General features: G+C 31.3%; 2 protein-coding genes across 2 annotated transcripts; one reads left to right on the forward strand and one right to left on the reverse strand.

Annotated features, from left to right (window-relative positions):
• Positions 1-2,437: 2,437 nt before the first annotated feature.
• On the reverse strand, positions 2,438-3,606 carry LOC149906573 (uncharacterized). The gene is made up of 3 exons (XM_090104442.1): positions 3,369-3,606; positions 2,876-3,040; positions 2,438-2,504 (listed from the first exon to the last, which is right to left on the reverse strand). The coding sequence occupies exons 1-3, from the start codon at positions 3,470-3,472 to the stop codon at positions 2,438-2,440; spliced, it is 336 nt and encodes a 111-aa protein (XP_089960568.1). The 5' UTR covers positions 3,473-3,606.
• A 101-nt stretch (positions 3,607-3,707) lies between these two features.
• PGAP1 (GPI inositol-deacylase) lies at positions 3,708-14,151 on the forward strand. The gene is made up of 17 exons (XM_090104704.1): positions 3,708-4,074; positions 4,190-4,281; positions 4,365-4,495; positions 4,581-4,738; positions 4,871-5,149; positions 6,087-6,257; positions 6,765-6,886; positions 8,498-8,632; positions 9,050-9,206; positions 9,782-10,053; positions 10,218-10,346; positions 11,011-11,232; positions 11,768-11,956; positions 12,304-12,457; positions 12,930-13,357; positions 13,504-13,605; positions 13,698-14,151. Exons 1-17 carry the CDS (start codon positions 3,877-3,879, stop codon positions 14,110-14,112), a joined length of 3,354 nt encoding a protein of 1,117 aa, XP_089960830.1. The 5' UTR covers positions 3,708-3,876; the 3' UTR covers positions 14,113-14,151.
• Positions 14,152-14,973: the final 822 nt, after the last annotated feature.

Here is a 14,973-nt window from a genome sequence, read left to right on the forward strand (position 1 = left end):
TTAAATTATTATTTTAAATAATTAACAATAGTCCATTGTTTATGATTCAATAGTTCGTAATATAATATAAGTGAGCTATGTGGTGGATTTGATGAAAATAACTATATACTATATGAACTTGAAAATATACTCGCCATCTTTGAATGCTCCCCCCACTCCCCCATGCAACTATTTCACTGTACGAAATATTGAATCGTAAACAATGGACTATTGTTAATTATTTAAAATAATAATTTAAAAAATATATTCATGAGTTTTCAATCTATAGTGGTTTAAAGTTAACTCAAAAATGGACCATTTTCGTAAATTTTCTAAAAAATCTTAGAGAAAGTGTAAGAAATGTATATAGTATGCTATATATTCGTGATCTACTCAATAAGCTCTTTCATTTGATACCCTACACGGCATGTTTTGGAAATTTTTATTTTCTTCTTTGTATGCCATATTTAATTACCGGGGTGCGGGCAGGGGGACCACAAAACTGGTTAGCAACATCTGTCTATAGGATGTCTGGGATCTATACAATATATATCAGAAGTCAGATTTAGGTCCGCGATTTTTGCAAACGAAACTCCACTGAGAGTCCGGTCTAACTCAGACTGCCACAATGCTGTCTCTTTTTTCAGCAGATATTTTACTAAGCGATGAAGAGTCAGTAAAGTTTTACACTGGCTTAGAAAATTATGAAAGATTTCAATTTGTTCTATCAACATTACTGCCAATGGCAAATCATCTTAAATACAGGTGGAGTGGGGTAAGTGGAGTTTCAACTGAAGATCAGTTTCTTATGATGCTGATAAAACTTCGAAGAGCAAGTACTGATCTTGAACTTTCGAAAATGTTTGGTATCAGTAAGACACAAGTTTCAAACATTTTCATCACGTGGGTGAACTTCGTCAATGACTTATGGTCAATGATAGACATTTGGCCTCAAAGAGACCTTGTTCATTTTTACATGCCAGCAGAGTATAAAGAAAACAAAATGCCAACAAGGGTGATTATAGACTGCACAGAGATACCCATCACAAAACCAAGTGACCCAAAATCACAGCAAATTACTTTTAGCAATTATAAAAATAAAAATACAATAAAGTTTTTAGTGGGCTCTACCCCTGGAGGATTGTTATCCTATTGTTCTGAGGGCTTTGGTGGCTCAATTAGTGATCGGCAAATGATTGAGAGAAGCAAGCTGTTGAAATTGTGCGATGAAGGAGATAGTATAATGGCAGACCGAGGCTTTAATGTTCAGGACCTATTTGCATCCAAAAATATTGGTATAAATATACCTAGTTTCTTACGTGGGAAAGCTCAATTGCCAGGTCTTGCTCTTTTACATGACAGGAAAATAGCCTCACAACGTGTACATATAGAGCGCTTAATTGGATTAACCAAGACATATAAGATATTAAAAAATGACCTTAATGCTTACTATGTGCCGTTAGCTTCGAAAATATTTTTTATATGTTTAATGTTGTGTAATTTCCGAGAGTGCATTGTAAAATAAAATAAAACTCATAAATAAATTTTAGCTGTTTTTATTTTATTATAATAATCTTTATATAAATATTTATTTATGATTTCAGGCTTCACATAGTTATTGAAAAAATAATCTAATTTTAGTAACATGTCTTTTAGGAATACCTCATCTTTTTCAATATAAATTACTTTCATGTCTTTAAAAGTATATATAATAAAATTGCAGAATTTTCTGCCACTGCAATACATTTGTCCTTGTACTTGAAAATAATATGGACAGGTTTTTTTTAATAACAGTTCTCCATTTTGAGTCTGAATGTATGGTACAGTTTCAGGACTAATAAGCCTGTTTCTGCTTACATATGGGCATTTTATTTCCAAAACAGTATCTTCGCCAAGTAAGGCATCTGGTGAGGCACTTAGGTAGGGCCTATCTTTTGATATAAACATGCCACACTGCACAGGAACCAGCCCATATGTTTCTGAATATTTCTTCAGTGCATTTGGTTCATTTATTAGACCATGCGCTGTGGCTCGGGATGAAAATTTTTTTTGTTTGAGTAACTGTTTTGCAAATGATTCTAAAGATTGTGCTCTTAGATTACAAACAGTATGAAAAACACTGGCTGTTATCCTACAACTACGATATTCATACCAAAGACAGTTAGAATTTTGATTTCTTGTTTCGTTTTCTATTTCTCTTATTTGATCTGCAGTAATTTCTAATAAATTTAGGCTTTTCAAAAGCATCACATCTGAAGTATCTTTTAAATAATCATGATCTTGTATAACCGCAATGGGGTTAGCAGGTCCATACAGTTGTTTCATTGGCATGTTAGAGTTCAAATTCAGAACAAGGTTTCGAATTCTGTTATTATAGGCTATTTTATCTATAGAATTCATAGGATATGCCTCAAAAATAACATTTTTGTTGTATCTTCGTTTCACAAGATTTTGAGCCTTAACTGGAGTTCCTGTAAATATTCTTTTTGGTCTGTGGAACGTTTGGAGTTGCTGCGTTTGTGACTCTGTTATTAATATTATTTTATCTTTGCGCATATGCAGTATAGCAAATAATACCACACCAACATGTTTGCAGTGTGCTTCAGTACCTGCTCCGGCAGGACATTCACAATGACATTCCTCAATACCACCCTGGTCATCTATCTTGATGTCAACTTGATAAGAAAGTTTTTTCATTGTCTTCTGGACAAATCCTTTTATATAGAAGTATCCACCGACAAATGCAGATCTTATCAATAAGAGGAATCTGGCTTCATATAATTTCTCTGACGCATCGGTTTTTTTGTTAAATCTGCAAAATTACAGAAAACTTTAGTATTCTTGTAAAATAGCAACAATCATCACAATAAATTAAAACCATTAATTATAGATTTACCTTTCAAAATAATATCTAATAAATTGTCTTTCAATTGGTGGTAACAAAGAGTTACTATTTATGTCATGGTACATCTCCAGTGGTGGAAGTACAATAGAGGGTTCCATTGCATTTGGAGAGAGTTGTGGTGTATTAAAGTTAAAGTTTTTGTCATACAGCTCCAACCTGGAAAAAAAAAACTATTAAACATCACTCTATAGCCCTGAAAGTTAAAAAAGCCATAAGCCATAGCCTTAGTATGTATAAATATAATCCTGAATTACTTTAGCCTCAATAATTCTAACTTAAATACTTAAGATTAGTTACACAACTGTATTCTTTGCTACCATAGAAAAATGAGGAAAAACATAATAAATTTACAAACTATTGAATAATAAGTTACTCAGTTATGATATTAATTGTTCAAACATTGTAAGAGAATTGATTTCAAAGGTCCAAGTTGGCCTAGACATATGCAAAAACAAACATACAGAATTTTCTGTAGGAGTCCTACCTTTCCACTAAATCAGCTTTTCTTCCTTTTACAGAGGCCCCTCTTCTCTTTAACTCAGCTTTGAGTTCAAGCACGCTCCAAGTAGCATACAGTTTCGCATCCATGTTGTCGAATAATCGACAGTAGTCTCCCCAGAATGTGTTTTTTTTGCTTTGTTTACACGCTTCAAGATTGTCAAACTGACGCCATTAAGAACAACCGTACGCAGCGCCATCTGAGATTAGTTTTATCTTGCCATCCCCATTATTTCAAATTTCAAATCATTTTCTTACAATGCATTAGCCATAGAGTAATATAATATATACCACAGAGCAAGTAATATAGTATATATACTGGCATTAGCCTTGAATAACTTCAATCGTGTGGAGTTTATATGAGAAGAATCAAAATATTTATATTATTTACGGAAATAGATGACTCGGGTGCTTTGTTGAATTAGATGTATTGTAGTAGTCTGTAAGAACTTTGTAATGAAGGAGTAAATTAAACGTACTGACTTCGTACTTGTATGTATTATTTTTATGTCCAACGTAATTTTATACGTATTTCAAAAATGAATTTTATTAAGTGGGTTACCGCCAGTACATTTCAAATTGTATCATGTCTTTTTCTTTTATTATATTTCTTGGGAATATTAAACATGAACTTCAGTGATAAAAATAATTATTGTGTCATGACATATATGTTTGAATATCCTCAATTTGTGGTAAGTGAAGAGAGCTGGTTGTGATGATTTAATTTATTTTAAATATATTAACATTAATCAGCCATTTGGTAAAAGATCATGAATAAGTAAGTAGAAACAATTGTTTTTATTTTAGCGCATATCACTTGATGAAAATAAAAATTTCCCTCAATATGGACTATATGCATATAGCGAAGGAAGGTTTACAGAAAAAGCGCGAAAGATGTGGTAAGTAAATAAAAATGTAATATTAAGAATTTTTATGGAACTGATTATACCTAAAATAAGTGTTATTAATTATCTACATTTAGGTTTGATGGTATACCAGTCCTTTTCTTGCCTGGAAATTCTGGGAGCCATATGCAAGCTCGATCTTTAGCATCTGTAGCATTAAGAAAAGCGCTGTCCAAAGGATATGAAAATCATTTTGATTACTTCACCAGTAAGTTAACACTGCTTGTTGTTCTCTCTTAAAATCTATGTATTAATATTAAAAGAAAAAATTCTTAAAAGTGATCTTTTTTCAGTTAGTTACAATGAAGAGCTTTCTGGCCTTTATGGAGGTGTACTACAGAGTCAAACTCAATTTGCCGCAGCTTGTGTATCAAAAATACTCAGTTTATATAAAAATCATAAATATACTAAATTAATACCTTCTTCTGTAATTCTAATTGGCCATTCTATGGTAAGTTGCAAACAATTTTTCTATATTGTGATTTGAATGTATTTCTTGAATACAACAACAATAGACATTATACATATCATATGAAATTAGTAATATAATTACTCACAATGATTAGTATAGTTTCATTTTTAGGGAGGACTTATTGCAAAGAGATTATTAACATATCCAAGTACTATAAATACAACAAATATTGCTATAACATTAGCTACACCTTTAGAAGCGCCAATTGTAAATTTTGACACAGCAATGAATGACTATTACAAACTAATAGAATTGGAATGGAATGCATATGTGAAACCATTTAAATATGTAAGCGAGAAGAAGTTCCTTATAAGCCTTGGAAGTGGTCCAAGGGATCTGTTGGTGCCTGCTGGCTTGACTTCATCTAACAATAGTTATGTTAATGCTGTGGTAAGTAGCTTTTTATATATACATATATTAAAAAAATGGAACTAGTTAGTATGACTCAAAGTGATCATATAGATAATTAAAACATGATGTTGGGAATTTATTGTTTTATACATATAGATTATATAATAAAGGCCCCAATCTAGTTTTTATCAGTTAATCTTAAGAAAATCATATTAAATAAAAATTATTAATTTTTTTTATTTATTAATAAATTTTAATTTTAACTGTAAACATATATTAATATGATTTTCGCCCCATATAATACTTTGTAGTATTGACATACATCCAAATCATTTATTCTATTTGGTTTATTAAACCCACATTTTTACCTTAATTCAGTAAACATTTTTTTTTTACTTTGTTTAATATTTACGAAATTATGAATAAATTGTAATTGCATTTTTTTTGCATTAAAAGCTAATGAAAAAATAGTGACTTCATAAAATTAATAATGGTCAATTTTAAGCATACATACATAGCATATAATATACATATATTGAGTGTTATTTCCATTCAAAATGATTCACTTTATGTAAGTACAAATGTGGTTGACCTATGTGAACTAAGGAACATGAGAAGTAATAATACAATGTGTTAATTAATTATTTATAAATTACTTAACTAGTAAAAACATTTTTTAGTACAAGAATGTTCTAATTATTCAAACTATGTACTTATTAAATTTCAAAAATTAGTAAGAAACCAAAAAATAATAGATGTACCTACTCAAGTGTATATATTTCTTTGTTTGACTGTGGGTCTACATAATTTTTTAAATGTTTATACATATAGAGTTATTTTTTCGTTTACTTTTGAAATAAACGGTAGCGAATCGAAAGCAGACTGCTCATAAATAAACTGCAAGGTTATAAGAGGTTTAATTTTTACGGCAACTGCTCATAAGAATGTCAAGTATTAATTTATATTTTATTTTTAGACCACAGCAATTCCCGGAGTGTGGGTATCTCCAGATCACGTGAGCATGGTGTGGTGCAAGCAGTTAGTGTTGACAATAAACCGTTATCTATTTGATATCGTAGACCCAAGGACTGATCAAATCACTGATAGTAGCGAACTTATTAAAACGAAATTACGCCAATATTTTCAGGTAATTATCTATTTTAAAAGAAATGCATTTCATTTCATTATGAAACATCATCCCTTTATGATATCCGTATTCAACGCGAATAAATCACGAATTCATGAGTTCAAAGAACTCTCAGGCACTTAACAGAATACAGACGATTAAAGTGGGTGTACACTTTATAAGTTTATAGCGCCACAAGAAATTTTAAAGCCACAAAACCTAAAAACTAAATTACTGTGGCTATACTTTGATATATTTTGATAATTAATTCTAAAAGTCTATATAAGATCGAAGGCTCATTACAACTCTAGAATATAAATTCAGTACAAAACTACAGAGTAAGGACAAGAATTGAATTGAGTCATGCCTTATGAAATTTATAGTTGGTACCTTGTATGCCCTTTTAGTACCATTAAGTTAAAGTCCAAAGTCAAAATAACTTAATATATATAAATCTGTTTAATTAAAGCGTAAAAATGTTTATTTTGCGCGACATAAAAATATTTTATCATCACTTTCACATTGCAGGCGAATCGATCAATGACATTGAATCCGAGAATTTCGCGCGCAAACGTAAACATGAACGTTGATGCGTTCTGGTATGAAGATAATAGGAGAGTGTATCAGATATCGAGACCTGAGATTGACAGGTAATAAAATATATGCTATTGTGTATCATATCTACGTGTATCTTCAGTACATGACTGATGACAGTAAGGAGAATTGATAAGAATGCAATTTGAATTATCTCCTTTCTTAGAAATCCTCTTTGAAGTACCTGTAGATAATCTAAAAAGTATTTTTTCTGGTGTTTTAAAAATAATGTACATAGTTACCTACTTGTTTGAGCAGATTCAATAGGTTCTTTTCCGTTTTAGCAAGTTCGATTATGCTACAGGAAAATCGTGTCGATGGGGGAATCTTAAAATATGATCGACTTAGGTACTTAATCGTAACTAAGAAGTTCGAACAATTAATCAAATAGAATGTTTTATCCTATTCGACATTAGAAATATTGAATTCCAGTTTACAAAACTACAAGCAATAGTAGACATTATTTAAAATAGCTACAAAGCAAGTGAACGAACGGCTATTTTTATCTTCGATGCATTTGACCTTACAAAATTTTATAAGTTTGTTAGCATTTATACTAACTCATTTTAAGAGCAGAAAGGAAATAAAGTTAGGAAATAGTTGAAATTAGTACCCAAATACCGATGACGTTCAAATATGACGTCTATTCAAACATGCTGGCACATCTCCAGCTGCCCTACGAATGACCATTAATTGTTATTTTAGGTACATATTTGCGTAATCCTTCACATAAAAACGTCCACGTAATATGTACACACATTCATACAGGTGTTTATAGATGTTTTGCAAATAAATTAAAATAAAAAAGCTACAAATAATATTTTTTTTATACTTTATTGCTCTATAACTAAACTGTGAAACTGAATATTTTTATGAATTAAAACAAATTGTGGTCTTATCGCTACATAGTGATGTCTACCAGACAAGTAGACGTAAGTTAGAGTCTAGAAGAAAGAGCATAAATATACTTAATACGAAAGATAAAAAAATATGAATGATATAAGTTTTTTGGATATTGTATGTACGTTTGGTTCTCAATCACGCAAACACTACAGGACTGATTTGGATGATGTTTAATTTATGCACATAAAAGGAACTGAATTGTATACAAGATACTTTTCTACCGGACCTAATCGGATAGATGTTTATTGATATGTACTTAATATATTTTGGTCGTATCTAAAGTAAACTCGAAATTTCTCATCCACTGATAGCGTTATCAATGGATTTATTTACTTGCAGTAGGAACATAGTAAAGGTATATATATCGAAATAGTTCCTAAAATTAACTTGATTGATAAAATAAACTGGAAATTAGAGATAACATTACTGACCTGATTTTATTTCAGGTAGGTACTTAATGATCGTGTTGTTATATTTAAAAAACGGATGATTTAAATGTTTATTCACCGACTGTAGGTACCTTTGTTATTCCCAATTTGATCAGACCTTTATAAACCGAAAATTTAAAACTGTGTATTCGATTTTTCTACTCTACTAAAACTATTTGATTTTTTATTATTTAGTAAAATCTTTGAGTCACATGTTTAAAAGATTAAAAAAACATTTTAGTCGAAAACCAATGATCTCCATCACAGTTGAATAAAAATTTTCAGAATAAACAATTCTACTTATTATAAAAATAATAAAGTGCACTTTTTTTTCAGAACAACATATTTGATGATACGTCTAGTGACGTTACCACAGAATCGATTCGTTGCAGTCGAAGCAGTGAACGTGGATGATAAAGATTGGCTTTTCGGATGCAACGCTAAGGATGTTCATAGCACGTATAGGTATTGGTAAGTATTTTAATTTTCTATAATGTTACTATACTCTATGATTATAATTCGCAAAGCATAGACGATAAACTCATTTTCATGTTATCAGTATTGCCAGTTATGCTTATTAACATAATCACCATATAGTGGCTGTTTACTTTTTATTGAGTTCACTTACCGCATTCAACCGCTATTTAAATAGTTTCCATTTACGATAACATTATTAATCTGAATCTGATTGCGTTCTATTTTCGCGGTACATCATACTTATCAATTTTTGTTTCATTATATTTGATAAAACATAATGTAGAAGAAACCCCAATTCTACCAAAAAGATTAAAAAGGTTCAAATTCCTAAAGTTAACATAACAATTATTAATAATTTTGGGAAATCAACTTTAACCATATAGGAATAAGGTTCAAATTCCGTAATTACAGTAAAACAGCGACATCTCTAACCGAACTCAGTCGTTGGAGCGGCGCAGCAACTGACTTTGGTAGAAGAAAACTTGCAACAATTAATTTGCACAATGTACTTGATGTACATCCTGAATGGACCCACGTGATCGTCAAAGTATCGCCTACTAAGAAACCGGTATATGTATAAGAGTTATAGTTATAGTTATATATTCTTTATTGCACACAAATTTTTAATATTACAATACAAGGATAACAGAAGCAATTGGCGGCTTTATTGCTAAACAGCAATTTCTTCCAAGCGACCAGTACCAAGCATAGCAAGCAAGAGCTTTAAAATTAAAAAAAATATGAGATAATAATATGTAATATAATGTAGTGTGGTTTTTAATTGTAAGGGAAAATATAAAGTTATTTTTGTAAAGTGACTGTAGAAAATGAACCATGGTATGCAAACAATATTAACCAACAGGAATTTGTCATTGTGCTAATATCGTTTTGTTATAATCTATCATAAAATATATCAGAAAATATGTTAAAAAATGGAACATGGCTCCATTGTTTATGCAAAACCTAAAGAAAGTGTGACCGAAATTTGCAATTCAAATAGATAAACGGAATGATTAACATACTTTTACTACACCTCACTAACTTGAACCGGTACCAGTTACGACTATAGATAACAAAAGAATTTGCATCAAATGTAAATAACAAGATAATTGACAGTTATATTGATAATAAATTCGCTTACAGATAACGCTCAACGTTGACATAAACGATTACGCATCAAGACAGATAAATGTCAATCTACCCTCAGTTTTATCGTTCAGTAAACACGTGATAAAAGAAGAAACAGAAGCTAATGTTTTATATTATGAGATTATATTAAAGGACTTCAATATGATACACCAAGCGTATTTATTGTATGTAGAACCAACGGCTAGTTGTCAAGCGAGTCAATACCATGTTTCTGCTGAGGCTCATGTGCCGTGGGCGAAGAATCATGAATATTATCATTATTTCACGTAAGTTATTAAATAGAAGTTTAAACAAACAAAATATTCAATCTACGGTTATGTATTTCTTTGAAATAATTTGATGATGCAAGTACCAAGACACATCATTTAAAAAAAATGATTGTTTTATTACTTCATTATTTTTCTGAACTATAAATATTTTTCTATTGCAGCCATTTAAAACGTTCACCAATGAAATTAAGGCTCTTCAAAAGCAATCCGAATATTTCTTCTGAGTCTCCTACATCGGAAGCTGTTAAAATTACACTATTGTTGGATCCAAAGTGTACTTTCACAATAAGGTATTATACCTAAAATATATTTGCTTAAAATTTATTGCATTATTTCAATCGATACTTAATATTATAAATGCGAAAGTAACTGTCTGTCTGTCTGTTACTCAATCACGCCTTAACTACTGAACCAATTTGCATGAAATTGAAATTTGGTATAGAGATATTTTGATACCCGAGAAAGGACATAGGCTACTTTTTACCCCGGGACATAGGATAGGTTTTATCCCGGAAATCCCACAGAAACGGGAACTATACGGGTTTTTTTTTGACTGCGCGGGAGAAGCCGCGGGTGGAAAGCTAGTATTTTATAAAGTAAATATAAATTTCATATTCAACTATCTATATGATCGGATAAGGATATTTCCACTGTGTATTATTCATGTTGGTATTTTGCCAAAATTTTGCAAGATTTAAATACAAATGACGTGGTACATCGTATTAGAAATTACTTATTCCAAATTACGCTCGTAATTCTATAATATTAAATAATTATGAAGACAACATAGACTCTGGAGATTGATCTCCAGATAAATTCCACAAATAGGACTAAAGGGTGAAACCACCTGTTTATGCGTCCTTAAAAGAAACATATCCTAAACAGTACATAATATCCGGAAGTTGTATAACTCCTTTATTTAATATATTCTTGTAAATATATTCAAATTTTCAGTATATCAGCATCATGGTACTACAGATTAGCGCAATTGGCTCGTAACTACACGCCCGTACTAGTTCCCTATGTAGCTGCTATTATACTATTAGCAGCTAGAAGCATTTTAACCAACTTAAAGGAAAAGGGGTCTTGTATTTCCATACACAATGCGTTGATGAGTGAAGGGGTGAAACCATATTATGCGCTGGTGTTCGCTAGATTGGCTACTATGGGATTGATGTAAGTTTTTTTTATTATTAGTTCAAAATTGGTCAAAACTCTACCCAAAGGACCATCAACATTTTCATTATAAGAAATTTCGACCTTTTCTGAGGAATTTCATTTGCGTGTATTGGTATAACAACTTTCATATATTATCTGCATTATGATAGGAAAATAATGCGATATGTGATATATTTAGTTATCTCACTGCAAAATTGAAATATGTACGAGAAGATGGTACTTCATATCAATATAATATGACAGACAAGATGAGATATTGCTTGTCCATTATTTGATAAAAAAATCGATATTATATACTTTGTAAGCTATTAATATTTTCATTTTTTTTATATTTGGTTACGAAAACACAAAAACTTCTGCACGGATTGTATAATTTATTTTACAATTAGGAAGATACATATATGTATATAGGGATTTTTATCTCAAGTCACCCCGGGCGAAACCGTTGCAAGCAACTAGTTACTAGTAGTTGACAAAAGACAAAAAATAGACATTTTTAACAAGGAAACTTCTTTATATACCTACCTTTTAGGTCGGTGCCACTACTATCAATAATTCTAGAGAACGCCAGTTGGAACAATATGGAGATCCAATACTTCACGCGATCTCTCCTAGCGTTGCCAGCGTACATGACAGCGCTCGGAATATTGAATGTTGCCGCAGCTGCTACCGTGGCTGTTATGGTATTTTCATCACAATTGGCCCATCGGTTGCTTTTTAAGTAAGCTTTTATTTTTATTTGCATGAATTATGCTGAAATTTTAATATTGATTGTTGAAACATAGATGAATAATAGAAAAATAAATACTTACCATTCAATTGTAGTTTGTTATCTAAATTAAAAACGTACAGATCATCATGATATTATTTTGGCTTTGTATTACGAGTTTCGACATTCTCTTAGAATCAAGTTTCACATACTTTGTAACTTTTAGACGAGTAGCAATGTAACGTATTTACAGAATTGACATTTATAAACTAAATCCTAAATAAATTATTCATCCAATAATATCTTTAAAAAAAATATGTAATTTCGTTTCAAGCGTAAACATTCTTTATAATTTTCAGGATAGTATGGCGCGGTGGTAATGGATTGGCGGAAAAAATGGCGTCGGGCTTACAAAAAGTGCCGCTAGTAGTAAGCGCGGCGTTAATATGCGCAGTGCCGTTGTCGTGCGGTGCCGCTGCGTTGGCTGCGGGCGCTGCGTTCTATGCCTTTATGGTATGTTATCATTGAATTCAAACTTTTAAACATTTTTTTGAAGTGAAAACTTCTTTAGCGGCGTTGGGTATAAAATCTTAAACTCGCGTCAGGACACGTAGCCTGGTCGAAAAAGCGTAAGACGGATGGATATCAAACATGCTCAACGTTAATAATCAAGTTTTCACTTCTGCCGGCACTCCCGGAGTGCAACCCGTCTTTTTTTTATTTTTAGTTCTTTTTTCGTGTTAACAAGTACGGTAGTGGTGAAAAGTATTTTTTTGCTTCCAATGGGTACACGTTTACAGCTACTAAGACCTGAACATTCTATGCATTGAAAAAGAGCATCGGCGAAAACTATCCACACTACTTTAATTAAATAAATATTATTATTTTTATTATGTAACTCTTTAAAATATGTATGTATTCAACTGTAGGTATACTTTTTCTGAGAGTTACACTTTAAAATTTATGATCTTACAAATTTTTGCAGCTGTCCAAAATGTATGAAGAATATCTCGAGGATTATGTATACAAACTAATGGCTAAAATCGCAAGCAGAATATGTAGAATCTTCAAAAAGAAACAAAAAGATGATGTCAAAGAGAAATCTACAGAGAAAAAAGAAGTTCAATCTGAAACAGAACAGAAACAAAAAGAAATAGATGATGTTAAAAAAAGTTTACTTGAAAAAGATGCAGGTGACGTAAATAACGATAACTCAATGGCATTGGTTCAGAAAATAGATGAATGTAAAGATAATAAAAATTCTAAAGGGGAAGATAACAAAAATTCTGACAGTAATTTTGATACAGATAATGATCTCAATAATATAAACTTCCATATGATGTTATTCTTCCTCTGGATGTGTGTGACTATCGTGAATATACCAGCCTTGTTGACTTGGGCAAGGAATTTTAAGTACGTAATTTTACTTTTACCAATATATTTAATGCTCTAAGAAATTAAAAAAAATGCATAAATTTGTACAATTAATAGAAATAGTTTGTTAAGTTAAATGCTATGCTATAATGCCTAGATAATTTATTGTTTTCGTTTTATTTCAGGTATAGCATGATTTTAAAACCTGACACATCTTACCACACTGGTATGATTATGTCAGCTTGTTCTGGCATTATTTGGCAGATGGATGGTCCTAGGAAAAACTTGTAAGCATATTGAACATATTTTTATTCATTATACAAATCTATTATACATTATACAAATAGTATTATTTGATAATAAAATAACTTTCTTGCAGGAGGTACTATGATGCAGTCTGTTCCTTATTATTCACTATGGCAGTATTTATTATAGCTCTTGGACCATTCTCATTAACCATTGTGAATTATGGAGTTGCTTTTATGTTTGCTATTATCACCTTACAACAATTATGTGACCATGAAGAAATAGATGAAACTAGAGAGGAGAAAGAAAAAGAAAAAGAGCTGCTTTCAGAAACGAAAGAAGCAGATACTAAAGAATCTAAAGCTGAGATTACTAGTGAAAATAAAAATAATAAAGAAAGCAGTACTCCTGAAGAAAAATCTCAAAGTACTGATGAAAATGTAGGTGATAAGGAAGCTTCACCTGACAGTTGTGATGTGTGCAGTGAAAATAGATTTTATAGTATGTTTACACGACTCAGAGAAAAACTCAGTTTTAGTAATGATTGATAGTCACTTTATCAGTTACCGGCCTGTACAATTTTAAGGTAGCTAGTTAAACTTTGCGGGAGCGATTTGACTTTTTTAAAAAATAAAATAAAATTAAAATTAAACTTATTTAATTATTAACTATAACAAGTGGACGATTTGGAGTCACAAATGTTAATGCCAGAATTACATGCAATGATACAATCGATACCTTATTACGAAACAAATGTTTTTCAATAACTGCTATGCTTATGTTAAATTGCAAGAACTCTCCGGTGGTCTTGCTGAGGCCAGCGGAAAGCTATTGCTCAACCTAACACAGAGGGTTGGGGTGGATGCGTAACTCCTCCCTCCTTAAGTGCGAAATTATCGGTTTGTTCATTTTTAATAACTATCCGATGATTTCGCAGACATGTTACATTTAATATCTTATAACGAAGTAAGTAAAGTAAAAATAGAATTACAAGTACAAAGATTAAAAATAGAGACGTATAGCCTAAAGTAGCACTGAATCTAAAATTTCTTTCACTGTTAACCATTTCACTATCACTGAACACTGATTGCTTTAATATCGTTGACATATATTTAACTTCGTCCAAGTTGATGCCTCGCATATTGAGTACACGTGTACTGGATAATATTGGAGTTCTATTCACAGGTAATTGCGGCAAAACTATAATTTTTGTTGGTTCTACAGGATCATTCTCAGTGATTACTTGGTGAGGGCGAATCGTTATATTCTGGATCTCGATGCTACATGGTTCGTCGATGGTCATTATGTATGTGCCCACGACAGGATATTTGCTGACATCACCATTGCAAATTTGAGTCAGAGTATTTCTGTATTTTGAGAAAAGTATCCAACTTATAGGTGTGATTCTT

This window comes from Colias eurytheme, chromosome 8, assembly GCF_061535395.1.
Source record: "Colias eurytheme isolate Ceu_HAF_F1 chromosome 8, ilColEury1 Martin Lab GWU primary, whole genome shotgun sequence".
In the NCBI taxonomy this organism is placed as follows: domain Eukaryota; kingdom Metazoa; phylum Arthropoda; class Insecta; order Lepidoptera; family Pieridae; genus Colias; species Colias eurytheme.